This window comes from Periophthalmus magnuspinnatus, chromosome 16, assembly GCF_009829125.3.
Source record: "Periophthalmus magnuspinnatus isolate fPerMag1 chromosome 16, fPerMag1.2.pri, whole genome shotgun sequence".
NCBI lineage: Eukaryota > Metazoa > Chordata > Actinopteri > Gobiiformes > Gobiidae > Periophthalmus > Periophthalmus magnuspinnatus.
The window spans coordinates 19,146,680-19,156,151 of NC_047141.1; the positions used below are offsets into that span (position 1 = coordinate 19,146,680).

The 9,472-nt window shown below is 39.0% G+C and overlaps 1 protein-coding gene across 1 annotated transcript in view; it reads left to right on the forward strand.

Annotated features, from left to right (window-relative positions):
• Positions 1-1,173: 1,173 nt before the first annotated feature.
• The window catches only part of ibtk (inhibitor of Bruton agammaglobulinemia tyrosine kinase), a 12,507-nt gene continuing 4,208 nt past the window's right edge, over positions 1,174-9,472 (forward strand). The window contains exons 1-24 of the mRNA XM_055227614.1: positions 1,174-1,327; positions 1,967-2,068; positions 2,420-2,792; positions 2,867-2,963; positions 3,067-3,191; positions 4,793-4,903; positions 5,181-5,351; positions 5,435-5,548; positions 5,635-5,819; positions 5,895-6,018; positions 6,103-6,280; positions 6,354-6,501; positions 6,704-7,091; positions 7,185-7,432; positions 7,508-7,594; positions 7,660-7,742; positions 7,831-7,868; positions 7,948-8,044; positions 8,118-8,219; positions 8,441-8,558; positions 8,659-8,719; positions 8,863-8,987; positions 9,054-9,166; positions 9,251-9,396. Coding sequence (XP_055083589.1) covers positions 2,469-2,792; positions 2,867-2,963; positions 3,067-3,191; positions 4,793-4,903; positions 5,181-5,351; positions 5,435-5,548; positions 5,635-5,819; positions 5,895-6,018; positions 6,103-6,280; positions 6,354-6,501; positions 6,704-7,091; positions 7,185-7,432; positions 7,508-7,594; positions 7,660-7,742; positions 7,831-7,868; positions 7,948-8,044; positions 8,118-8,219; positions 8,441-8,558; positions 8,659-8,719; positions 8,863-8,987; positions 9,054-9,166; positions 9,251-9,396 — 3,183 coding nt within the window. The 5' untranslated portion in view covers positions 1,174-1,327; positions 1,967-2,068; positions 2,420-2,468. The remainder of the gene's footprint in view (positions 1,328-1,966; positions 2,069-2,419; positions 2,793-2,866; positions 2,964-3,066; positions 3,192-4,792; positions 4,904-5,180; positions 5,352-5,434; positions 5,549-5,634; positions 5,820-5,894; positions 6,019-6,102; positions 6,281-6,353; positions 6,502-6,703; positions 7,092-7,184; positions 7,433-7,507; positions 7,595-7,659; positions 7,743-7,830; positions 7,869-7,947; positions 8,045-8,117; positions 8,220-8,440; positions 8,559-8,658; positions 8,720-8,862; positions 8,988-9,053; positions 9,167-9,250; positions 9,397-9,472) is intronic.

Here is a 9,472-nt window from a genome sequence, read left to right on the forward strand (position 1 = left end):
TTGGAAGGAAGGACCATACCATTCTCACTTCAAAAGGGGTGGACGGGAAGCTCCCGGTAGTTTTTCTCAACTGTATTTTGGGTCCAACCCCTCTGCCTGTCGTGCGTAAAGGCAGTTGACTTTCGTGACAAAGGGATAAGTGTTATTTAAATAGATTATGTATTGGTCCAACCTCGTTTTTTGCAATTAGGTGGGATACGAATTTTAGGAATAACCCGTGGCAGACTAAATTCCACACCAAATTAACTTTGTAACACACTGATTTCGTAGTTGAAGTCCTTATGAAAATTACTTTTATAGTAACAACTCTCCTAAAAACAGTCTTATTTGGAAAATGCACCAAAGTTGCCAACAGAGGGCGCAAGGACAATTCCAAGTGCAGCCGTATATAAAGAGTCTATGCGTGCAGCACAGGTAGTCTATAAATCGTATGAAGAGCTGCATAGCACAGACGCTGGCTGCACAGTGAGAGCAAACTGGCACTGCGGTTGAAAGTATTAAACCAGGGGTGTCCAAACATTTTTCACCAAGGGCCAGGCAGGCTATTGAACCAAAGATGATACAGGTTCACGTGGTCAATACATTTACTGATGGACTGGACACTTAACCACAACCTTTATATCATCATTCCTTCTATGTAAAGTATTAGTGCCTTGGATTATGCAGGATTACTGGATACTGAGAAGCTCAATTGTGCGAGCTATTCATTTATGAATGTTGGGCGAGACCTCACTCATCAATGTCATATATAGAGTCCCCTAATTTGAGACCTTGTGAAACTTTAGACCTGACCTCCCGTGACTCTTCCCTATTCTTAATCATGGGTTATTTTGACAGATAATGTATAGTTGCATTAAACGGTATTTGAATATGTGAAATGAAGTAATAATAGTCTATTTGTAGGCCTACTAACTGAATTTATCCTAATTACTATGATCTAAATGTTGGACCATTTAAGTTTTTAATAGTATGCTCGTTTAATAAATTTTTCTCAGTACAGTAAAATAAAATAAGATCACATAATGTTAGTTATTGGTTGCTTTTATATTCATAGACTGTATATATGCTGTGCTTATACAGTAAACCAAACTCTGCCTAGAAGAGAAGAAACAGCCAATCAGATTGTTGTATCTTTCCAGCTCAGCCAATCAGAAGTCTCGATGTTTAGTCGGCTTTCACTTCAGCTGAGGGTTTCCACCTTCCAGATCTGTCAAAATTAGCTCTAGTTCAAAATTGATCTATTCACCAATTCGTAGCAATGACACAATTTTGGTACTCCGCTATTGTCGCTCTGTCTGTGGACTATTTTCTGTTTAACTAACGAGAGGTAAGAAGAAGAAAAAACAACACAGCGACTGAATGATGCCGGTTGCTAATGCTAACTAGCCTACGTGTCAGTCAAGCCAACGCTGAGCTAGCCAAAATTTGACATTTTAACTACTACAACAATTTACTCAATTCAACTCAGTCAGACCGAAACTAAAACAAAGCAAAGATACATAAAAATGTGTGGAATGCTGATCGTATCCCTTCTTGACATTATTAGGTCAATGTGCCTTTACTACTAGCGTTACTTGATCATTTTGGGCTTGTTGCATAACGCGCACAACTGCCTAGAGAGATTGTGTGTTAGACCTGTCAAAGTACACATGCAGCATTGTGTTTCCTCAACCTATATGATTATATATCAAATTAAATAAATCTATGTATTTATTAAATACATTTTCAGTGTTGACAATCAGCACTTTGTAGTTCAAATCAGCTTCCAACTCAGCTGATCAGCACTGTTTACTTACGATACACCCTCAAACATCTACTGCATTGAACTGAAGGGGCTACAACTACAAACATATCGTTAATATATTAGTATATTAGTGAATGAGATAAACTAGTTTACGTGTCACTATATATTTCTGTGTTTATGCAACTAAAATCATATTATATCATGTATCTTTCTGTTTTACAGGCACCCTTTATAATTATGGAGTTCTAAAAAGATGATAGTGGATTTTGGGGGGAAGGATCCCCTTTCCCCTCTGATTTAATGGTTCTATTTCTGGATCAGAAGGTTATAGGGTAGATGACATTTTTGCCTTTTGTAATATAGCACAAAATATATTTTTTTGTATACCAATTTTGTATTACTGAGTTCCTGATGCCAAGACCTATGATAAGCACCTTGTGTTGTGCTCAGCTCTGGGTCAAAATGGTGGACTGAAACAAGTCCCACAAGAATCTGGAGTCGCTAGGGTGCAGTGGAACCTCAACACAAGCACAATTCTAGCACTTCACAGCCATTTTGACCTTTAGTTAGCATCACGTCTTTGAGTAGTAGAGAAAAGCTAAATTTTTTGTTTTTTGTGACTCGCCATTTTGTTGTTTTTGAGTTTGTTTGCACTTTTGGGTGGTCGGCTGTTAGAGGCACTAGAGAGGAGGATTGTGTGACTGAAGATTAGGAGTGGGCCAAGATGAGTGTGGCATCTCCAGACTGCACTGTGAAATGCCGCTCTCTCCAGCATGCAGATGATGTGGTGGCAGCGCTAACGAGTGGCACAGAGGGGCAGCTGGTCACCTTCTTGTCCACTCACTGTCACAATGCAGCCACATTGCGGGACAACTTTGGTCGCACTGCCCTGCACATGGCCGCTTCATTAGGAAAGAAGGCACTGTTGGAGTGGCTGCTGGAGAGTAAGAGTGCAGATCTTCTGGCAAAAGATAAGGAGTCCGGCTGGACTGCACTGCATCGCAGTGCCTTCTATGGGCAAATTCACTGTCTCATCTCATTAGTGAAGGTAAAGGGTACTCCTCTAATCTCCACTGACTTGACAACAGGTGGCCGAGAGTAATGATTTATTTTTATATACAGCACGGTGCCCTTCTTTCCACCCAAGACAAAGAGGGTTTCTCTGTATTGGATCTGACAATGAAGGACCGCCCAGCACATGTGGTGTTTAGAAACAGTGGTAAGATCAATTTATCATGACATCATTTGAATGTAATTCTGTTTGAGTGTGCTTTTTCTCTGGTGAGTTAATTATATAATTATAACCATGTCCCCTATTCCAGACCCAACAGAGGTATACACTTGGGGCTACAACACAAATTTCAGCCTTGGCCATGGTAATCAGGAGAGTCGGCAGCACCCTGAGCTCGTAGATGTGTTTGCAAGGACAGGGGTTTACATCAAGCAAGTAAGCTATACCTTGTTATTATCTCTTCTCCTCAGAGACAATTGAAATGTTTTTAATGTCTATCGAGGAAACGTCATAGGGTTTCCCTCTGTGAAAACCACACATGCAAATGGCTGCTTCACATCACCACACTGGATACAAGGTTCAGCTCTATGCCAACATGTGTTCCCAATGCACAATGCACTCCCCAGATAAGGGAGCAAAACACTCCCTCCCCTGAGGCTTAAAATTGTTATAAAACATGGCCTTACTGCACCGTAGCATTTGTACGGCTCACAGTAAAGTTTATGTTATTTTATCCTTAATTTGTAAAAAGATATATATATATATATATATATATATATATATATATATATATATATATATATATAATTTATTATTGTCTTTCATGGTATTGTATAAATGTGTGTTCACTTTAAAGTGTAAACAGTATTTTTGTTCATATTGGTGCCACAATTGATCCACATTAATGTTTTAACAAGGTACTTGACCTTTACAAGCTGGTTACTTCAACTTTCAACTAATGGAAACATAATATGTTTGTGAGGGGTATTGTGTTAAACACTGACCCCTTGTGTTGTATAAAGAGGGCAGTGTTGGCATCAGTGTTCAGGAGTTTTCTATGTCCCAAACATCTGCAGCTGCTGGCTCTAGGCCCTGGCCTCAGGTGTGACTGTACAAACCAGGTGGTAGTCATAGTGGATTAGAGACAGATGGTCATATAGGTATATTGTGCCTTTCGATCAATTTAGAAGCTTACTTTTATGAGTAGCTGTGTATCTCTCTATGAATGATTTCTCTCTTTGTTTTATGATATGATTTCTGTTTTTACAGATGAATTACAGTGTTTTTATAAATAAAAAGCAATTTCATAAAACCTGGTTAGGGTCAGAAGGATTTAGTTTCCTGACCACTCAGTGACCCATATGTGCTTCATGTCGTCTTTGTGTTCATGGCCCGATCTAACAGGTGCCAGAGGTTAAATATTAATTCCACAATGACATGTTTTTAATTAAATGATCCACCCTGCTGCATATGCCAGTGCATGGATGTCCACATCAATGTGATGCTCAGGGAAACATCTTTGCTCAGTGGAAGTCTGAAGTAGAGCAATGCATTAGTAATGATGTTTGCCTTTCCACTGTCTTATGGTCTTTGTATGCTTAGTGTTTTACTATTATTACAAGAGGCCTTGGCATGGGGTTATGGAAAAGTGTTACAGCTGGCTTTGATGTGGAAAACAATAATTCATCCAAATCAGATAATTTATATATATATATATATATATATATATATACAAACAATTCAATTCATTTATTTTTGTAACGCCCAAAATCACAACAACAGTTGTCTCGAAGGGCATGTATATGTATATGTATATATATATATATATATATATATATATATATATATATATATATATATATATATATATATATATATATATATATATATATATATATATATATATATATATATATATATATATATATATATATATATATATATATATATATATATATATATATATATATATATATATATATATAAATAATTTAAAAAAAAAAAAAAAAAAAAGTGCAATGTCTTGTTTTTTATAGGTGGTCCTATGCAAGTTCCACACTGTGTTCCTATCCCAGAAAGGCCAGGTCTTCACTTGTGGGCATGGTCAAGGAGGTCGACTTGGCCACGGAGATGAACAGACTTATATGGTACACTCTTCTTTTCTTTGATCCTAAATGTCCCATATGTCAGTGGGAAGACTATTGATTACCAAGTACATTTTTGCATTTCAGCATCAACAGTGCTGTTATTTTTATCTGATCAATTTTTTTGGAGGCATGTTGTCTCTTGAGCAGATCAATGCATTTTTTTTCCTTTTCACTAAATGCAATAAATATTGTATTGAGTAACTTTCTGTGAAACCACGTCATACTGTTGTATATTAAAATGTTGACTGACTCTGGTCCTTGTATAATGTGTCTACAGGTTCCCCGGGTGGTGGAGGGTCTCATGTCTCATCATTGCTCTCAGGTAGCAGCAGCCAAAGACCACACAGTGGTGCTGACAGAGGAAGGCTACGTTTACACTTTTGGCCTCAATACATTTCATCAGCTGGGTCTGTCTCCACCTCCTGCTTCCGCCCATGTCCCCAAACAGGTAAGTAGGACTGCTGCTTTAGGTTTTGCATAGTTCATGTATATATTGTAAACTTTTCAATGTTTTGTACATGATTGTTATAGGTGTTTTCTAAAACACTGAAAGGGAGAACTGTGACTGGAGTTGCCGCTGGAAGGTTTCATACTGTACTATGGACAAGAGAGGCAGTCTATACCATGGGTCTTAATGGCGGCCAACTTGGCAAGTTTAATGAAAGGGGCTCATCTTATCTTGTTAAATTTGCATCTATATAAAAGTAAAATTTTCTTTCACAATACAACACTCAGGTTATCTGCTGGATCCCAATGGTGAGAAGTGTGTGACTGCTCCGCGGCAGGTCTCGGCACTTCACCACAAAGATGTTAGCATTGCCATGGCAGCTGCCAGTGATGGGGCAACAGTGGTTGTGACAGAGAAAGGAGATGTTTACTTATTGGCTGAATACCAGTGCAAGAAACTGGCTTCCAGGTAACACTCAGCACTACACTAGGAGTAAATATAAATACAGTATATATTACATTGTAATGACATGGTGACTTATAGGCAACTAAACATCAAGAAGGTGTTGGTTACTGGAGGCACTCTTGATCATAGAGTGGACTCACAGCTTCTACGGGAGACAGGAGGGGAGAAAGTTACCATTTTAGCTTTGGACGAAGCAGGAAGGGTTAGTGAAAATTGGCTATACATTTCATGTAGATATGCTAATTTGATAATTTAATTGTTTTATTCCTCTTTGTCCTCGTTTCAGGTGTTTTGTTGGCGATCCTTGGGCAGCTTGGTGAGACAGTGCCGCTGGGCCTACACACGGCAGGTTTTTATGTCAGACATTGCCCTCAGCAAGAACGGCCTGATGTTTGTGACTCATGATGGGGAGGCCTTCAGCGGCTCTTGGGCTGGAGAGTATAAGAAGTTTGAAGAGAAGAAAGGTGCACAATCATCAAGAATTACATCTTATGTTTCATTTAGATTTTTTTAAATTTGCATGTTTCTTGTAAACAGAAAACTGTGTGGAGGTTTGTGGTCAAACAGGGACATTCTATGAGAAGATCCGCTTGGAAAGGCTCCCTTTTGTACACCGAGCTGTAAGCGTCACAATGGACTCTAAGGGCCGAAATTATGGAGTGCTTCAAGTTGACCCCAAAACAAGGTAATGCAGCCTTACTGGAATGTGCTTACATTAAACAAACTATTGTGCCACCTAGAGGTAGATACATTAGCAACAAAAACAAAAGCTACATTTTTCTTCTCTCTAGGTGGCATCTCTAATATTTATGAAGTCTATTATTTAAATCATTTCAGACTTGTAATAGTCCAATTGTTTTGATTTATCAATACATATTTGTCCCCAGTTTGTATGAGATTCCCAGCTTCTCCCCATCCTCCTTCCCTGAGCATTTCCAGAGACTCCTGGAGGAGGCTGATGAAACCGACAGCATTCATGACGTCACTCTTCAGGCCGGAAACCGAACTTTTCCTGCGCACAAATACATACTGTCCATGCGCTCTGAGTTTTTCCAAAAGCTGTTTTCAGTAAACAACAGAGCAGTTGATATGGAGGAGCCTGATAAAGAAATAAGCAGAAGCGAAGATGCTGTGGGCTGTGATTTGATCATTTTTGAAAAGAGTGCCCCTGAAATGCTGGAGTATGCTCTGCACTTTATTTATACAGACTCCTGTGAGCTTCTGATACACGGGGCTCGGCCACGGGTGCCAGAGGTCCACAAAGGACAAAACCAGGTACAAAAAATTGCATTTGCTATGAAATATTGCACCGATACATGTCAAATGCCCTTTTCTCATCTAAATTGCATGCCTTTTTGTACTGGTCAGGATACAGAACAGAGCAGGCTTATCAGCGGACTGCAGGACTTGGACTTGCGAGGCCGGTCAGCGTTTGAGGTCTATAACTCCCTTACTTCAACAACCAAAAGAGATGGTGACAAGACCAAGGCTAAAGGCCCAAAAGCGAACAAAAAGCCCAAAGGAAACAAAGCAGCAGTCAGTGAGAGCGGCTATAACCCAGTGAAGACCTTGCAAGGGGTAGCGAAGAAGCTTGGGCTGGGAAGTTTATCTGCACGGTTAGGAAAATGAATGGGTCTACTTGTGAGCTGCTGTCAGATCATGATTAATTCTAGTCTTATTGCACTTCACAGACTGGATGGAGTCAAATATGATCATGGGAAAATTAACGTTGTGCAGAAGAAAACCAGCAGCAAATTTAAGTTCAACCAGAGAAAATGGTATGGAGTTTTTGTTACACTTGTGCAAAAAACATCTGACAAATTACATGTTTGTCTTTTCATAGCTCTTATCTGTGTGATGTTACTCTAAAGTCTGAAGATGGAAAAGAGTTTCCATGCCACAAAAGTGTCCTCTGTGCAAGACTAGGTAATAACTATTTATACACCAACATTTACCACAGCAAGACTGTATTACATTGACTGAAGAAGACTGATTATTCATATTATTTACCCAGAGTACTTCAACAGTATGCTTGGAAACCCCTGGATTGAGGTACTTGATGTGATTTACAGCACTGTGGCATTTTTAACCCCAAATGATAGTTAGTGACGTTTCTTCTGAATATTTACAGGCAACATCTTGCTCTGCTCTAGAAATGCCAACAAGCTCGGAGATCCTTCAGGTTATTCTTGAATACCTTTATACAGATGAATCTCCGACCATTAAAGGTACAAATAACTTTTAATGTTATCATTTTTCTGTGAGAAGCATTCATTTTTGTACAACCTTGTCACTGTGCAGAGTCTCTTAATGTGGAGTTTGTGTGCAATGTGCTGGTAGTGGCCGACCAGCTTCTCATCACACGACTGAAGGAGATGTGTGAAGTTGCCATAACTGAAAAATGTAAGTAAATTGTTATGTTTAAGTGTGCAATTACCAGGACTATACTTGGACAAACATTTAGAACGAAATAAAGGTCTAGAGGAAGGCCTAACCCGATCTACACTAGTAAAGCCAAGGTTGAAATTGTCTTGAATATGAACCAGGGTCCATTCTTCTGTTATATTTACAGTGTTACTGTACAGCTTTACTTACATACTGTATTCTTGTCTGTATTTGTCCAGTAACTCTAAAGAATGCTGCAGAGCTCCTGGAGTTTGCTGCTATGTACAACGCAGATCAGCTCAAACTCTCCTGCCTCCAGTTCATTGTTCTTAACATTGGTGCCCTCCTGGACTCAAAGTAAAACAGAGACAGAATCTTCGTATTATAATGAAACACATTGGGAATGTCTTATAGATGTGTTTTATTTTTGTTTTTGTATTCTTTTTGTTTACCCCAGAGCCCTGGATATTCTCAGTGATGAAGTGCTTGTAGAGCTCACTGCAGCCTACAGGCGGATGGTAAGTTTCCTTAGTTCACCCAACTAATGTCCCAGCTTGTGTCCAGACACATTTGACACAAGTTGATTTATGTTGACAAAGGGCAACTTGTTTTATATTGTCATATTCCTTAATTTTTTTTTCACCGCAATATTTTTTTCTAGATACCAGCAATGCAGAGAAGGATCATCACCCCGTACCCTGGAGCTCCTGATCTCAGTTTGTGTGAAGAAGATTTGGACTCCATATTCACCCTCAAACCTGAAACAGAAGGGGATCATTCTGGCAGGTATTTTGTTTCTGATGTCTGAACTCATTTGAAAAAAATACTGCGATGTGCTATTGTGTATTTTAGAGAAATATTATTGAAGAAGGCCAAAATCAAGGCCAAAAAGAAACCAAGACGGCGTTTGGACAGTTCAGGCGGCTACACTCTCTCAGATATAATTCAAAGTCCCCCAACTGCAGGTGATTTTTTTTTTTTTTTTACATGCAAGGGATGTAAATTATAGAACTGTAAAAATCTGACATATAATCATGCTATTTTCTTAGTGGTAACTCCATGTTTTGTGAAGTGCCAAAAGGCCAACTCCATAGAGTCTTTGCCAGAGTTACTCACTTCAGACTCTGAGGGCAGTTACATGGGAGTGAGCAGCCCTCGAGAGATTCAGTCCCCCATCTTCCACGACAAGCCAGAGGTAATTTAATTTCAAAATACATTTTTTCCTTATTGAATTACTTCAAACGGCAACCATTCTGACTTATTGTATGTGA